General features: G+C 37.6%; 1 protein-coding gene across 9 annotated transcripts in view; it reads right to left on the bottom strand.

The window, feature by feature from the left end:
• IPO11 (importin 11) overlaps positions 1–18,646 on the bottom strand; it is a 99,420-nt gene that overhangs the window by 69,257 nt on the left and 11,517 nt on the right. For 6 of the 9 annotated variants that reach the window (XR_015705228.1, XM_087759632.1, XM_087759635.1 and 3 more), the window contains 6 exons: positions 14,817–14,917; positions 10,925–10,997; positions 7,338–7,541; positions 2,787–2,919; positions 1,783–1,841; positions 888–936 (listed from right to left, as the gene is read on the bottom strand). Coding sequence is in view for 8 of the 9 variants with exons in the window: in XM_087759632.1 (XP_087615758.1) it covers positions 888–936; positions 1,783–1,841; positions 2,787–2,919; positions 7,338–7,541; positions 10,925–10,997; positions 14,817–14,917 (619 nt within the window). In the remaining variant the exon portion in view is untranslated. The remainder of the gene's footprint in view (positions 1–887; positions 937–1,782; positions 1,842–2,786; positions 2,920–7,337; positions 7,542–10,924; positions 10,998–14,816; positions 14,918–18,646) is intronic. The other 3 variants (XM_087759634.1, XM_087759637.1, XM_087759636.1) reach the window with 1 other exon arrangement.

The raw sequence follows: 18,646 nt of genomic DNA, 5'->3' as shown, positions 1-18,646 counted from the left end.
AAAATGAAAGACGGGCCAGAAAGTGCATGACTATAGTGTAGCAGAAGGGGCAAACGTGCAAAGCAGCCTGCATTTTAGAAGAGTAAAAAAGGTATTTTATTTTGGCACTAAACACAGTGGCACTTTCCATCTTTTCTAGAAAGAGGGCTCAGAGCCCAAATCAGCCCCTCTCACCTAAGTACAGGCTCCTGAGCCAAGTACCTTCATTTGTACCAAAAAATTCTCTCTCATTTCAGACATCTATTCTCAGAAAAAGCGTTGTTGATCCTAAAAGAATGACCTGACAGGCTTCAAATGAAACCAGGTCTACCACAAGTGTACAAGCAAGAAAAGAGCAGTGAATTCAGATGCAACACTGCCAACAACACATCTCCTTTTTGCTTGTTTCAGGTAACTTCCCTGCAAAAGCACTAACACCTACCAATTATGCTTATATTTCTGTTGACTGTGTTAACCTCTGGTTGCCTGTCTCAGACTACTACCCTTCCAGTTATCAAGTAAATACAGCTGAATGCAGTCTTTACTTCCCATTTGACACCAAAATGCATAACGCCCTCCCAAAGAAGAAAACTCAAGATCGGGGTTGTAGTAGCATCTACGTATTTTAATATGGATACTTTGTCAATCCATGGCTTAAGATTTCTTTTTTTAATTGGCATTATCACACTAAGTATAATTTTGGTGGGATTTTAGTCCGTTGATATAAAAGGACATTTATACTGAAGTCTTTTCTGACAGTTTCAGCAGCATTTCAAGTACTAGTTTTGCACTTATAAAAAAATACCTTGCACCTAAATGATTAATGATGATGCACTAAACTGTATTATGTTTTCATCCAGCTTCTAATATTTAACAACCAATACAAGGAAAAATATTCAGATACTTACTACACTCCAGAAACTGTTTTAGCCGTTCAAACACTGCATGTAGAAAACCCTGAAAAATATAAAAGTATACTTGTCTTTTAAAGATGAAGTTTATTTTGCACTGTATTATGAGAAGAAAGTTGAGTCAAATTGAAGTCAGTTCAGATGTGTTAGTACCTCAGACATCACCTTATCACTTTTAACTGAACTGATTATCTTGGACAAGCAATTTCCTCATGAAACAAATAATTAGCTAGCTAGCAGACTCCACAGATGATCCAAAGTGACCTTATTAGTACCACACAAACAGCACAGCATCTCTAGTAGAAGGTGGCATAAGTAAATATAGACATATGCTTTACAATCTGCTTATCCAGTTCTTTCCTGTTCTCAACTTCCTGGTTTAGGATGTAGGTCATAGGCAACCAATTCCTCCAGCAAAGTAGGCAGTGTTTGGGGTTAAGGGAGATGCTTGTGTTTCTTTCTTCCCCCTAGACGGGCTGCATACCACAGGCTTTCATCTCAATCAGACAAATTCTATCAATAGAATCTGGTAGGACAAATATCCCATTATATTCATCATTAAATGAAAACATCCTCTTCAAATGATGGGGGAGGGTACATATAAGACTTCCTCCAGTAGGCAACAGGGGTGTCACTATCATGTGACATGTAAACTGGAAGGGGTGCCTTTTCTTTTTTTAAAGATCATGCCATTGGTATCACAGTGTTTAGGATCTATCTAGGATCTGGCAGTTCTTAACTGATGAGAAGACAACTTTGAGAGCATGTTGTTGATCTTCCTTTACGTAACACAAATGTGTGCCTTTCAATGTTTTTTAAACATAGCTCTAACAACTGGAATCATCAGAAAAGACTTCTAATCTAGAACTAGAAACAGATATATGTCACTTACCATCACCTCTACATTCCAGTGAGGCTCTACAAACCCGTGGACTGTCAGTTTACGAAGCACTAGGAAAAAAAAAGGTTACTTCTGCAGCTATTTCTCAGCCCTTGTTCCAACAGATTTCAGAGCACGATTACAATTACAGTTGCTGTGCCTTTCTTCCAATTCTCCATATTAAAAAATACATTTGGACCTTTGGATGCCTCAACCATACCTAACATTAATCTAATCTTGTTGAAATTACTTTAAAATTCAGCACATTATGTGTAAAATAATGAAGAGAACTCCAAAAATTACTGACTCAAGAAGAATTCTGCAAAAGCTATAAGTATTCAACCTCTGAAAGGTTCTGCAGCAGGAAAAGGGCCAAGTACAGTCAACTAGGGCCCATAAGCCATCTTACAAATTTTCTCAGGTTTATCACTGCCAGTAACCCAGAGAAACCTCAAGCTGCACCTTGTGAAACAATTCAAGACTGGTATCATCTACATTGCAAGCATTGCACGCAAAAACTCAATTCTTCAAGGCAGCAAAGTACAGTAAGGATATGTATTTATCCCACTCATAACTACTTGACCATCAACCTAAAATCTAAACTGACTGCTAAGGCTACCTCTTCACTGAACGCGTGAACTTAACACCACAAAATTCATAGCTTAGCTTCCTCAGTTAAGTGCCTAAAGATAGACAGATGCAAGCCTAAATTATGACACCTGTAAAAAAGCATCCTGTTATGACCTCCACTTTCCCACCTCCCAGACTTTGACTTCTTACAACATGCATATCAGAATGGTACATACTAAGAAACAAGAGTACCTTCTCCCCCTTCCTTGTGAACAATCCTCCTTCTGCCTTGCTAAAGGTACAGGTAAAATAGACCAAGATTACTGGTTTTCCCAATGGCCATGGCTTTGTTAGAGAATGCTAACTCTTTATCAAAGAAGTCTTACTTATTCACTGTGAAGAAACGTATTTGATTCCTTATATTTAATATCATTCTATATTATTACCTTTCAGTGACAACAAGGTTCTTTCTAGTGAATTTGTGGCTGCAGCTTCATCCCCCGTACAAACTTGCTGTAGGAATGTATCGGTATGATGATTCCACAAGGAACACGCAAAGCTATAAATACCTGATGCAAGCTGCAAAAGGAAGAAAGACCAAGAATATCTTTGATTTCCTGAATTTGGCTATAGGATAATAAATTCCTAAATTTTAAAGGCCAGTTTAGACTGTTAAATTATTTAATCCATCTTCTTGTATATCACAGGCCACAGTGTTTCACTTACTTCTTTGTTGTACTGAGCCAAATATATTTTCCTGAAAAACATCTTAATTTGAAGATCCTATGATAGACTCACCTGCTTCCCTGACTACTTGGTCTATAACTCTACCACTTTAAAGATAACTAGTTAGACCTCCTTTCTCATCTGATTTTTATTAAATACAGCCACAGGTCTATAATACACTATGAGGCTTCAAAAAACTATCCGCTCTCCTCATCACCTCCTCTCCCACAAGACTTAAACCGTTTGTCTTACAGCATAGTTAATATCTGAATCAGCTTACTCTGGGACACAGAGAGCAGTTACATGTCTATGTCTAATAAAAATAGTATTGAACAATGCCTACACTGAAACTAACTTTATTTTGTTGATAGCTGCAACATGATGACTTTTTGCGTCATATCATTTAAAATATAGAATGACAAATAGTTTCTCATCAGCTAGCACTGAACAAATCTCAAACTTAATTCACCTTACAGTTTCCGAACAGTGCTTACCTGATAAAGATAACTGAAGTATAAACAGAAGATAAAGAATTTCTGATTCAGTTATGGTAGCACTTAACAGCTTCACAGTTAAGAAAGAAACTGCACTTAGTCTGCTACATGTTACATCAATGGAATCACAAGCACATATGACCTGTTTATTTGGTTCCTTTGACTGAGTAAAGGTGAGACAGTAGGAACTCTTGATAATTATTCAATGATGTGTTCATGGAGTTGCAAAAACACGTCACTGAATAATTATCATTAGTTTCAACATACTCATGTTTTGGGGGTTGACTTTGATTATTGGCGGGGAGGAGTGTCTTTTAAATAGAATACACTAATGCTAACTATACTAGTAAGCAGTAACAACTCAGATTAAAAAAAAACAAACCAAAAACAATTCAAGGCAGCAGTAATAGTCCTAATAGTATAATATACTCTGGATAAACCCATTTGTTTGCCATCCGATCAGTGTACCTTAGTACTAAAAAAATTTAAAACAATAATTGCTTTATTAAAAACTGGGGCGACAGAACCACAAATACACACAGTATCCATTAGGAGGACCCACCATATTTTTACATTTGAAGACATTCAACAGGCAATTATAATTTGTATCAGGATCTAAAGACCTAGCCATGGGTCTAGGCTGCCTTAAACTCCTCTAGTCAGTAAAACAGGCAAGGCATGCTGCTGGTGGTGAAAAGATACCCAAGCTAAAGAATAAATACGAAATACCTTCATAAATGAAAACTGTTCATGATGAATAGTAACAGTAAGAGCAAAGATGGCAGACCTGCTCAATGTTGGATTTCATAGGCTGCCAATGATCATAAGGATTCCTATTCAAGCTTTCTATTTATGACCATATTTCAAAGATTCAGCAATCTCCAAAGCAGCAAAGAAATCTGAACAATCATAAAAACCCTCACTGAAGTTCAACAGAGAGACTAAGCTGAATGGTGTGTAGCCAGTAGCAGAGAAGGTACCCAAAACCTTCTTGTACTTTATGGTAGGATTGTAAAGAAAAGTGCTTCTAGTTAGACAGAAGTTGTGCAGAACTCTACAGTTTCAGAACAAAAAGAAATTTCAGATAGTCTGTAAAAACATAACAGCATTCTTTCAAAACCAGGTCCAAGAAGAAACAGGAAGACTTGAAAGCTTAACATCAAATGAATTAGGGGGAAAAAATTGTAACTTATTCTTGCTGATTTGCAGTAAATTCATGATATCACTTCTCCAATATGGCTATGTGATCCAAATACTGCAGGCTTTAAAACATACAATGAATTTCTTCCTAAAAATAGTAGTACATTTTTATTAGACAGAAAAATAAAACTCACTGGTTTTAGTTCCAAGAGCCACCATCCTCATTTAATAGACTAAGTCCAGAAAAATAGGCTCAAAAGAAAATAGATATTTAAGCATATCAGCAATGGTATATAACCAGACACTACATTTTCCTATTTGTACTAAAGCAGCCGATTCTACCTTGAAGATCATTAATGTAGTTATAATCATAACTGTTCTATTCACCGGAAAGATGAAGTTATAAATAAGTTGCATTTACAAATTACTGTATCACAATCTGTACATCATCTAACATTTTTCTTTTTAAACCTCAGGTAACAGAGTTCAATAAAGGATGCCTTATCTGTAAGCATGACCTTGTAATCTTCAAGTACCATATTACATGAAAAATTTATCAAGTGTTTCCAAAGCTGTACTAAAAAAAAGTTGAAACTGTAACTGCTTATCTGAAAGCATCAAGAAAGTTTGCAGTCTGTTACATAAGCTTTTACAACTTATACCTTCAAATGGCTTCATTCCATAAGAAAGGTTTTTTGACCATGCAAGAGAAGTCACGTGCCACCCAACAGACACGAATTCCCTTTACCAGGAGACAGAAGAAGCAGACTTCAAAGTTGTCCAATTTTGCCATTATTAAAAAAATGAATCCTTAAATGTGAACCATATACTGCCAGATGCTCAGAAAATTTCCTTTTCCCACCTAAAGCTCAAAAAAACGCGAACATACACAGTGTTCCCAACAGACTGAAACTGGATGCACTGAAAATTTTCATTCACGTCAAATTGGATGAGAGAGAAATTTTGGATACTGAATGTATCCACAAGTTAAAACCCAACATTTAAGCGTAAAAAGCCTGCTTAAAGGGTATGCTTCTTGAAATGAAATTTCAATGATATTTTTGACAAGCGCTGCCTTACAAATCTAAAAAAAAAATTTTATAAGCCTTTTCTTCACGTCTGAAGTTGTCACACTCTACAAAAAAAAGAATATACAAAGAAAATACCACGCTAGAAAAATGGCATTCCGTAAGGAAAAAGGTTCATGCAAACTTAATGAGTTTCCTGGAAACACAAAAATGCCTGAAGGTAACTGAGCTCTTTTTGAACCTGGTAAGATGACGGAAATACAGCAAAGGTACTGTTGGTCATGAGAACTCTAACAACAAATACTGGACCTTACGACCTACAAATTCCTTTCTGTCCCTGTATTGAGATGGTACAGATTTGGCTATTTTATGAAAGCAGGTCTTTGGGATTGGGTTTTCATTTTTTTTTTTGCTATATCCTTGAGCATTAACAGTATTTTCAGCCACGTAACCAGGCTGTATAAGCAACATCTTGATTTAGGAGAGCTCTAGAAAGGAAGTCATTATCTCACACACTCTTCAGTACTTTGGAATTAATATGTGTTAATATACCCAAACCTGTATTGTTCAATTATCCAGACCATGTATAATGGCCTAACAAATTTCAAAATATAAAGAAATATTTCCTATACAGAGATTACATTCATCCATACCTATACATGGCAGAGAGAGAAAACACCGTTCCTCTACACACACATCTCATAGCACCATATCATTGTTTCAGTCCTGTCCTATTACAAGAGCCAGACAAGAGTCAGTTCCTCAGACTCCTGACAATTAAAATTCAATCTTAGTGATTACACAGCCAGAAATTTTTTCTACATAGATAGGTAAACTTTCAGAAATAGCCTTCATTATCTGCGCTATAATCTTTTCTTTAAAATGGAGGAATAAAATAAAATTTTGTAAATTCAAATGTAACATGTTTGGAAAAGATGTTTAACTCTCTAAATTCAGTTAACTGTACATCATTGCCTAACTCCAAATGGGATTGGAGATGCAACAGCCTACAGCCAACAGTAAATCTGTGTTCTAATCGGTGGATTCTTAGAATGGAGAATGTAAGCTGTATGAGACAAGATTTGGCATTTGCATTCACATCTTGCCTTTTAATTAAGCTGGAGAAAGAAGTTGATATGGAAAAACCCCAGACACATTCCCACTGACGATAAAAGCCAAAAATACTGTGGTATGGAAGCCTAAAAACCAGTATTTTTTAAAGACAATATTGAATTATGAATCCAGAGCACACTTCCAAAAATACTGCATATTCATATATAATAAAATCTGTTGTATGGCATGATAAGATAAGGCCGATACGCAGGTATTGTTCTGTAGATGCAGCTCTGCTTCTTAACACAAGCTGTTATAATAACATTCAAGCTGCATGCAAAATTAATAAACATCTCAAAAACACTTCACCTAGAAACTGACTTTCAGTTATTTCATGTTGTACATACGTCCACCGAAGAAAAAGCACTTCTGTTTCAAAGCTAGACATTAAAGTCAACATACCTGCCATTAAAGCACTGCCAGCTAATCACAGGAAGTGGCAAGCACGTACAACACATGTTTTGCATGCTCTACAATATTGCATCACATTACTTACATCATAGAAAAGTTTCCTATCTGCAGCAAGCCGTTTGGATGCCAGGGTCTTTGTAACATGATAAAAGGTAAGTAGTGCTCTGTGTTGTCGGAGATCATCCTGGACCTTCACAGATTCTAGAAGAGTGGGTATAAGTTCTGGCCATTGCCTCGGGCAGTCCACCCTGGCAACTTTAGCAATCAGCACAGAGATCTGAGTTGCTATCTGCAAAAAAGCAAAACAAAACACAGATACCACAAAGTTAAACACCATTCAGGAAATGTACAATGCAGAAATTAACAGCCAAAAAAAACTGAATCAAAAAAACCTAGTATGGATTGCTAGATTTTTGTGTGTTTTTTCTCAAACTATTTTTAAGTTTGCTGAATGCAAATAAATGTAGAGGAAAGAAAATGTCTTCTATTTTATGTTTACAACATTTACATAAAATGCTAAGCTGGCTACCTTTTTTAAATTTTACATAAAGACCACTAATTTTTTTTTTCTAGAAATCATATAAATGAAGAAACAGATATTCGGGAACTACTTTTTACTTTGTGATCTTTTCCACCGCTTTCTACAAACAAGTATAGACTGTTGAATACATATCACTTATTTCTGCTATACCAGAGTTTTAGGTTTTAGACAGAGACGTTGCCTCCCTGCAGGCACACGTGCCTGTAAGCCACAGTCCTGTCCCAGTGGCTGAAGCTGAGACCTCTCACTTGCTCCAGATCCTCACACTAGAGGCCAGGGGCACCTACACCACCCCCACCATCGGCCTTTGGTTGCTGGCACCAAATCCCACTCACACCAGTCTTGCCAGTAGCTGGCACCTAGTCCTTGCAGCATGCACACGTGATGAACAGAATGAGATTACACAGAAAGATAGTTAAGGGATTCAATGAGAAGACAGGACGGATGGTGGTGATCAGGCGCAGGGTTTGTTCAGACATAGGTACTGACCAGCCATGGTTTACAGGACTGACCTTTTTTATACCGTCTTTCTGTCTATTCCCCACTTTACTGCTCCACAACTCCCTTCCCCTAAACATTCCTTAATATATTTTGTATAGTCCCTGATAACCCCACCTCAAATATCCCAAACCTCTATGTTCTTGTTTCCCTGTTCTTATCCCATTCACCCTGAAAAGGTCCTTGATTGGATTAATGAAGCAGATGCGCTCACCTTCAGCAATCACCCTTACAACTATCACCACACTCCCAGCCTAGGGAAGAAGTCACCTTTTTATGCTATCAAAAGGAATCCAAGCAACTGACAGGCATAAGAGGGAACAGCTATGCCCTCCTTTACTGCTTCCTTAGCTGTTTCATCTGAAGTCTGACCACCCCACAAAACTTCCTACAATATTCATTCCTACCCACTTGCTCAGGGAAAAGAATTGCTTCAGAAAACTGATGTCAACATTTGCAAGGAAGAGCTGGGAATCTTAACTATTTTTGGATCAAGTGATGTTGATTGGCAGGAGAGAGCGAATAAACTCTTCTCCATATGTGATACAAGAAGCAACCTCTCCAGGGATGCCAAGAGTACTTTCTCCTTGAGGACTGGCTTTTTAAGTAAAAAAAAGATCTGCCTTCATATATTTCAAGGAGTATTTTGTTCCTCTGTTCCCTCCATATGGTAAATATCTTAAGAGGGCATGGAAATTATGCTCCCAACATATGGTACTTTCTGTTTTTCTTCTACCCCTCCCCTGGAAGTCAGCTCGTATCATCACATCTCAATACTATGTCTAATTCTTATATTTTTGGGTTGTTTTTTTCTTTTTATACATACAAGGGTCATAATTTTTCTACTTCTAGTGATGCAGAAAGCACAAGCAGATAGCAACTCTGTTATGAAGTATCTGCAACTGGAAAAGAGCACTCATCAGGAACACAAGCTATCAAAACTCAAGACACATCAAGCAGACTGGGGACTAAATGAAAGGTGCCTCTGCAAGGAAACCTCAAGATATGTACAACAGATTGGGGAACAACAGAGAAAGAAGAGGAGATGGGCTCTGTAAACATATTTAAACATCACAATAATAGCTTGGGCAATCACTTAGAGCAGGCTGCTGGCATAAAATAAAACAAAAGCCTCCATATCATAAAAGATTACATCCCAAAAATATCATCAGTACACACAAATAATTACATAAAGCTGCTAGTCTTTAAAAGGTTCCAACCTCAGCCTGCAACTATAGTCTCAGAACTGCAGAACCGCTCATCAGCAGCGGAATTTATAACTATAAAATATACCATACCATATTGTCTTAACAGGCAGACTGATTAAATACTAATGCAGGCATAGAAAAAATATTGATAACAAGTTTGAATTGTTTTACATACAATACAGTTAACATTAGGTTTTTAGAAATGTAAATATCATGCAACCACTTCAAAATTAAATATTAGCTAAATTTTATACTACCTAGTAGTAGTGTAAATGACACACACTTTATGGTCCAACATGACATACTTCATAGTTCTTTTTCGTTGAAATAAAGAAACAAGTAATATTTGGTCCTTTTTTTTTTTTTTTTAACATTGAAACTATACCTGCACTACAGATTTAAAGACATCTTCTATGTCTACCTGCATTTTAAAAAATTGCATTTGAAATAAAAACTTTAAATTCTAGTTAAAACTGTCACTGCACAAAGGTCTTCTATGAAGACTAAACTACCCTAATTTTGATGCATTGCTCTAATCCTACAAATAACATTAATCCCATTGAGGAATCCTGAAAAGTTGAAACTGAACTGTCTGCAGAATGGAAGTTTGTTTGCTACACTTTTTCTTTTTAAGCTTTACCTTATGCAAATAATTTCTGTATTTTTTTGAAAAAGTTCTTTAAGACCTAGCTTAAAATATTAGCAAATACTTCCTTGCAGAATCTCATACCTACATCAGTAAAAATAAGTTAGCAGAAAGAAGACTGATTCATCTAGCATATGCATATTCTGAGCCCCTAACGTTAGCTCTATACTCAATTTAACAGTAAATCCTTATTCTAATCAAAATAGTAGCTTAGAATTAGTCACTTTATGTAAGACAAGGCACTATCATCCTGAAGCTCTATTATGCCTACTTAAATTCATTAATGATGTGATTAGACATCTAACAGCAATATTGCTTAGGTGGGTTTATGCAGCAGCATTCTCAACATCTCATTCCTGCTATACCACCACCACACTTCCTTGTATGGCTGTACTGGGAGTCAGATCAGAGAACACATACGGCTGAAAAAAGAAAAAACATTCAGGGGAAAAAAGGTTATTTTTGAGCTACACCCATTCCCTGAACCACTTCAACAAATGGTTGCATAAACAGCAAGGGACAACATAAAATACCACTGCAACAAAAAACGAACCAAAGAGACAAAATGTGTTGTTTCCAACCTAAATAATTCTACGATTCTATGAATTACGATTTATGGAAAAAGACCTCACTTTAACATAAAGATCTATCTGAAAGACAACATGTAAATTGCAACTTGTCAACTTTATTATTATTATTAAACACTTTGTAAAGAGTGAAACCAAATTATATACCCATACAAGCGTTTGCTGGGAGAATCATAAACGTACACCACTAACCTGATTCACTGGCTCATTAAAGTTGGTGATAAGTCCAGCACGCAATGTAGTTTTTTCTTCTTCAGAAAGAGCACTGTCAGGATATATTTATTAGAATATTATTTAATTTTCAATTTAAAAAACAACTATTAATTTATATTTAGAATTATTTTCTCACTATTACTAGACACAAGTTAAATGATCATTTCCATTTGTGCATCTGTGTTCGACTGGATAAAGATTGCTGTCATTTTTTGACACCATTTTCTTGAAACTAATGTATATCAGTTTGATAAACTGTCACAACATCCCTTGTTTTTCCACTATCTCAAAGACATTTAAAAGAGAGGGAACAGGGAAACAGACAAATATTTATGAGGCCTTTTAAGGTCAGGTTTTGATGCGACCTTTGTAAACACAAATGGCAAAAGAGAAAGTTCACAGAGTAAGGTACCCAAACATATTACGGAAGTAAGGGAAAATTGTACAAACTATAAACTGATTGTTATTAGACAGTTATCATACAGTTATTACTGCAGGGATTGATGACTTGAGCATAACTTTGCCCATGTATACTAGTGGATAATGACAAAAAGATGCCCAGTATAAGGCAATCACGGTATCAGATGACAGCTCTTTTTGGGAAAGCAATAATCCTTTTCTACTACAAATCCTTTTCTACAAGCAAGTCACGTAGCTACACTTAAAAATATGGATCCTTTGAAAATTATACCTTTGAGTGAAAAATACGTTGATATAGTCTTCAAAAATGCAGGGAAAACCAGTAAGAAGGATAAATTCTAAGCCATAAAGATTAATTTTCATTCAAGTGCAGCTTTATGCTATCTTTATACTTCCTTTTAAGTGACCTCCATCAGTTTAAGCCTATAAGTTAGAGTACCATATCACTCCTGTATGACTTCAGACTTTATATGACCCATGCAATTTTCTTTTAAGTTCCAGGCAGGAAGCTTTTAAAAATGCTTTGTTGGTAATCATAGATTATACAATCAGAAAAAAAAAAAAATCCACTTTCACTTACTAACAGCACCTAGAAAGCTGCTTCTTGTACAGAAAAAGACTTAAGTGATCACGCAAGGTTGTTTAGGTGAAACTGTTTCACCTAACACTGCAACAGTTCAGAAGCATGCATGCAATCATCACATCGCAATGAAGTCTAGTGGCTGGAAATTAAGAAGATTAAACACACCAATACCACCACTTCCTGTTGCCTGACCTCAGGCACGGATACGAACCTACTAGTTTTATAAAGTGAGATTTAAAATGATGCCTAGAGCTCCCTAAAACACAGCTTTTACACTAATCTAGACAAATACTAAATATTCGTCTCAAAATAACAAAAAACAGAGGTCAGATTTACTCTAAGGTCACGCATTTGCAAGAATATTCTAGCTTTCACTTCCCCCCCCCGTATGTAACACAAGCACTCACTATTTCCTAAGTCAAAGACTTATCATTCAAGTATAGCACGCAAGGGGGGCAATTTATTGTTTCACTGGTGACTCAGAACTGCATACTAAGCCTTATTTTCAAAGGGAATTTGTAGCACTCAGGAATCACATTTAAATGACTTTTTATCAAGACTTAGGCTTTAAGATATTTTTACATAAAATTAAATTACGCCTAAAAATGTCTTGTGTGAAGTTTACAAAGATTTCTGCAACAGTAAAAGTTCTTCTGCAGGGAACTATTTCAGTTATTAATCTAAAGCCACTAGATGACATTTTAGGGAAATAAATTTCCATGGTCCTTTTTTTTTTTTTTTAATACAATAATGCAGTATGTAATTTCCAGACATACAGGCATACTCTCAGTGGTTTCTAAGACTTGAAAGCTATTACTAATACAATTAAGACATCTAATCTCAATTAAATGTAGCTTGTACAATAACTCACTTTCAGGGATAACAGAAAGCACCTACAACCTGGTTTGTAAAGAAGAAAACCTGTTCTATTCTATTACTTCTTTTACCTTGTATGTGAGCTCATGAGGCCCCTTGCCTTAATTAGTTATTCATCATTATAATTATACCAACCCTATCATACGCATATGCCGAGCGCAGCAGGCATTGAATTCGCTACTCGCTATAAACAAAAACGCTGTCGCGACACTTTTGCCACTGCGAACAAAACAACGGGAGGAAAAGAAACAGACTCAGGAGGATGAACGCCTCAAATACAGAAGCTTGTGACAGGCAGAGTGGGCAACGAGTAAGGGAGAGGCACCCGAGGCCCGCCGGCAGCCCGCGGCGGTGCGGGCCGCCCCTGACGGGAGGGAGGGCCGCGGGCCCGGGCGGGGCGGCTGGCGGGGTCCCCCTTGAGGCAGTGCGAGAGCGACACCTGCTGGAGCGCGGGCACCGCGGCACCCGCACCGCCGCGGGAGCCACAGGCAGGGCCGCAGGCAGACAGACGGCCGCACCGCCGCCTCAGACAGACGGCCGCACCGCTGCCGCCGTCAGTGCGCCCCGGGAAAGGCCCACAGCTCCACACAGAGGCTAAAGGCGGGCTAGAAGTTAGGAAGAACGTCTATCATTCAACAAATTATGCCCCTTCAGCACTGAATTACACCAAATCCAAAACTCTTAACAAGTTCTTCTTGACATGACCTCCTAAGTATTTATGTTGTAGTCTTTCACAATTTGCAATTTCAAAGTTTCTGATCTTTTGCTCTGTTTGTGGTATGGGGAAGCACATTTACAACAAATTAGCAAATTGGAACAATGTTTCTTAAGTGCCTCAAATAATGCTTGCTAGGTACCAGCACTGTAATCAGCATTATCCCATCACTTACACTGGAAATGTTAAAGAGATATGCCATCCTCCATGCAAAAGATGGTAATTTCCTCTTGCATAGAAGAGAATCTGAATGCTTACAGATGTTCCATAATTGTATACTAATCCACATATACAAAAACTCTAGTGCTTTACGTAATAATGAAGGAGTACTACAATATTTAAAATGCCGTACAGATGCAGAATTTCATCACTTTTCCCTCTTTTGGTAGGTCTTCAGAAAACCTTACAATGTAAGGCAAAATACATTAAACTATCTCAAACGAAGAACACAATGAAAATCATGCCATACTTTCTGAACTAGCTTAGATTCACGACCCATGAAAACTGGACCTGCAAATCCAATTTACACACTACACAACCCAACAGTGATGCCCCACCTCCTTATATTACTAGCATTTAAGAGGCACACTGAACACTTCTAGGTCTGTCTTAGCTCCTGGAACAGTGAAGGAAAATTAAAACCCTTTTTGAAACTACACCTGCTTTTTAAAGGAAAAAGAAAAAACATCACAGAGGATGCTGAGAAGTATATAGTTCTGTAGGTATCACAAATTATAATGGCGTTGTTTGCAACTTCTACATAAATGACTTGGTGCTCAAGAATGCTGGTTAGATTTTTAGCTTCTTTGGAGAACTTTGTCATGCGTTATCATGCATCAAAACAACAGAAAATGAAGATCAGAACTTGCAATTATGATAGCTACTTCCTCCTTCTCATGTACACATTCAATATGAATTATTGATCGGCTTAAATGAAATGTCTCCTTAATAATCTCTCCAAGAGACTTCCTACCTTTCACATCTGCCATTATTAGAAAGTCCAGGTGTTAACATATAAAGCTTATCACATCACTTCAAAAATCTCGTTTCTATGAAACAGCCTTCTAACTCAGTTTCTAAAAGTGAAACATGAACAGAGGTGTAAGAAGTAATATGAAAACAGACTGGTTCATTAGTGAGTCCTAATGCTGAAACATTTTATAGTTTCACCATGAATTCTAAAGTAACTCCTATCAACCAAAGAATTTGCTGTTTTCGTTTGGCAAGTGTAACAAAACCTATTCCAGAAGGTGAAGTGGAAGAAAAACAGAACTTACTGTGGTGCGACCCGTCTCCAGTAGCGATCGATTCCATTTTTGAAGTACAGCACAGCTAACCATCTTACATTCACATCCAGGGTATGATTTGTAAAGATATTCTGTTTAAAAAAAAAAAAAAAGATTAAGTTAAAAACTGCTCAATATGCCACAGACAGGGTAGAAATTATATTAACACATGCACTGGTATATGTATAAATACACACACCTCTGTACGTACAGGTGTATATAAACAAAATGCATTATTCAGCATTTGACAGATAAGTGAAACGATGTGTTAAACATTAATTTTTAAAGATTAAAAAATGCTTATCACTAGCCCTAATACTTGATTTATAAAAAATAAACACAACATATAGGGCAAATGTATTTCTACTTTTATCTGGCTGAGCAGGGAATAAAACGATAATAATTACTAGCACCAGACAGTGACTACAGTCATTAATGACATAGCTGGATTCTGACTAGAATTAGAATAAGGAATTATTCTGTATTGTGCAGTGCCACAGGCTTCTGAGACCTTTCAGGAGATTGCTTCATTATCTTGACATGTGCTGAGAACCATCCTGACTACCAAGGCTCACTGCACAACAGTGACCTGGTAGGACAGCAATTCTCAAACTTGCCTATGCTTATTCTAGGGAATTAGTTTCTACTACTAAAAAGCTACGTATCTATACACATATATATATCTGTATCTATCTATATACACTTTTAGGTACCTATACGTATATCCAGACAAACACAGAGGGATTATTTTATATCATAACGTTGTAAAATTAACTGAGCAGGAAAAACTAAAATAAAGGTAGGCTACTGAATCTTAACACAGGTACTCCTCTGAACAGCAGCTCTCATGGCCAGCAGGTTGAGGGAGGTGATTCTGCCCCCCTACTCTGCTCTGGTGAGACCCCACCTGGAGTGCTGCGTCCAGCCTTGGGGTCCTCAGCACAGGAAAGATATAGACCTGTTGGAGCGGGTCCAGAGGAGACCACAAAAATGATCAGTGGGATGGAACACCTCTGCTGTGAGGAAAGGGTGAAAGAGCTGGGGTTGTTCAGCCTGGAGAAGAGAAGGCTGTGGGGAGACCTTGTTGCAGCCTTCTAGTACTTAAAGGGGACTTATAAGAAAGACGGAGAATGACTTTTTAGCAGGGCCTGTTCCAATAGCACAAGGGGTAATGGTTTTAAATTCAAAGAGGGTAGATTCAGACTAGATACAGGGAAGAAATTTTTTATGGTGAGGGTGGTGAAACACTGGAACAGGTTGCCCAGAGAGGGGGTAGATGCCCCATCCTGGGAAACACTGAAGGCCAGGCTGGATGCGGCTCTGAGCAACCTGATCTAGTTGTAGATGTCCCTGCCAATTGCAGGGGGGGTGGACTAGGTGACCTTTAAAGGTCCCTTCCATCCCAAAGCATTCTATGATTCTGATTCTGTTTTCCACTGCATCAGATGGGTCCTTCTTGAGGACCTGAGACATTACTCCCTCCTTTAGGGAGCAAATAGGCGTGACCTCAGTGGTCTTACAGCACACTGTAGAAAAAAAAGAGTGCACCACTTGTATTAATTGCTTTTAGAAGGCCACTAAGAAGGGACATGAAAAATGCAGGGATTCAGGTGAAGAGCATCTGCTGCTTTTGGGTGCCATGTCTGAAGAACTATAAATAAATCCTTGAAAGAACTCAGCACTATAGACACCTGGGACGTCATCAAGCGCTTTCACTATGAATTCAAAACTTAACCTTCTCTCAACCTCTATTTCTATAATAGTAACAGCTTTCTAGATATAATGCCCAACACAAAAAAAAAAAACCCTCACAAACTCCAATCACTAGAAAGCAAACAGATTTACATGCCAAGAAAGGTATCGGCTCCAAAACTAGCAACCTTTAGAAAAACACCAGAAATATTGGAGCCCACTGATAAAACACCACACAACATGAAAAGGATCTGTATGTAATACATCTTCCTTTCCAAAAGCTCATTGAGGAAGAGGGATTGAATCTCTGAAAGATTTGACCTTTCCCAAATGCAACATAAGCATTTTACAATATGAAGAGGAAACTTCAAACACTGGCTTAGTCTCATATCCATGAAAAGCATTGCAAAACCAATGAAATATGGAAAAAGAAAACTACTTGTTCTGAAACTCCCATTGAGCCTTCTAATTACCATTCCCCTCCTTGCTAAAATATTAATTGGAAGCAAAGCTTCCTCAAATCAAAACTGTAAAACTAGATCAGGCCTGGATAAGAAATGCAAAAAAAGGTCAAGGTATCTACACCAAGAACCAACAAAACCTCTCTATATACTCTGTATACATATGAGCTTCCCAAAACATAAAGTATTTCATATAACATACTAATGCTGTTGTAGAAATAACAGGAATGAAGCTAAACAATACATAAACCAATACAACTGGTAAAGGACAGAGGTTGCTTTTCAAAAACAGCCACTCTTCAGCTCTGTTCTTCAAAAGAGAGGTACATAACACCTTCAAAAGAGAAGCACAGAAACTAACATTAATAACTCCACTAGGTACTAAAAATTGTAGATTCGAAGATGCGTGTTTCATGGTTCATTACAATTCTCTCTATCCTGATCATCCCAGAGGCAAATGTATCCGACAGTAAGTAATTATATTACTTCCCATATCCCATAGAGATCAACTGTCTTACCAACTCTCCGTTTGTAATCACCTGCTTCCCCCCACCATTTTCTGCTCCACCAAGAAGGTGCCAGCGATCTTCTCTCCCAGGCAGTCCCCCTGCCATAATCAAGTTAAACAAAGAAGTACAGATTCTCTACTTCTATTTAGTTCAGAAGATTACTATTTATATTTCACACTTGAAGAAAGGCTGATGTGCTCCCAAACAGGGCTACTTAACCACCCTAATAGAAGTAGCAGTATTTGATCCTTTCAAATCCTGCATTTTTAGCCCTTATATTTAAAATGAACTCATATCAACTTCAGTTACACCTGTGAGTGCTCAACTTGTCTACAACCTGAGCTGTAAGCTCTCACAGCAAACACCAAGAAAATAAAGAATGCCCAGTCAGTGGCAATTTCTGCTGTTGTCTGTCAAGATCGTTTATCACCACAGAAACACTATGACAAAGGCAGTGGGTAAAATGCAATCTGACAGCTCAGAAGTCAGATTTTTTTTTTCTCTTTTCCCTAAATCCCCTGACTCACCTTCAACTTTCCAAACAAATGAAAAAGAGGGTCTACAGAGAACAGAACATGTCACTCCACAACTCTTGAGTCATTCATCCTATGCACTGAAGACAGACATTTGTAGGAAAAGCAGTTTATCTGTGTTTTTAAGACTATTATAAACATACACGTAGGAATTGAAGAACACCACCACTGTTAACTTGCGAGTGTTTTCTTTCTGAAACAGTTGGGTCTCCTTCTTTGACTATGTTTTCATCACCTTACACCATATTAACGTATCTATTTCATCAATGGTCGTAGTACCTTTAGAAGTATTCACCTTTCCCATTTCAGGAACCTTACTACCAGCCTAGTCAGCTAATCTCCCTGGGAGTCTCTCTCCACTGACAAGAAGGAAAGCAATCTCAGCTGGGTATCAAACTTAGCACAATGAAAAGCACGCGGGAACTTCTATGAAAACGGTCATAACGCATCACCTCCACAATAAAGAAATGGTGCTTACTGCCTTGGTATATACAAGTGGCCCTGCCTCATGGGGTAGTAAAGGTAATTCATTTGACAAGGGTCCTGTTGGCCTTCTGTTATCTAGAATTCACAACAGGCCAACAACAGGTTTAGCACTAGAGCTCACCCCCTCATGCCGTTAGAAG

The sequence above is a fragment of the Nipponia nippon genome, unplaced genomic scaffold (genome assembly GCF_047370975.1).
Source record: "Nipponia nippon isolate SJK-2023a ecotype South Korea unplaced genomic scaffold, ASM4737097v1 scaffold_20, whole genome shotgun sequence".
Taxonomy (NCBI): domain Eukaryota; kingdom Metazoa; phylum Chordata; class Aves; order Pelecaniformes; family Threskiornithidae; genus Nipponia; species Nipponia nippon.
Note: the sequence above shows the minus strand (reverse complement) of the source record. Positions and strands in the feature narration are given on the sequence as shown.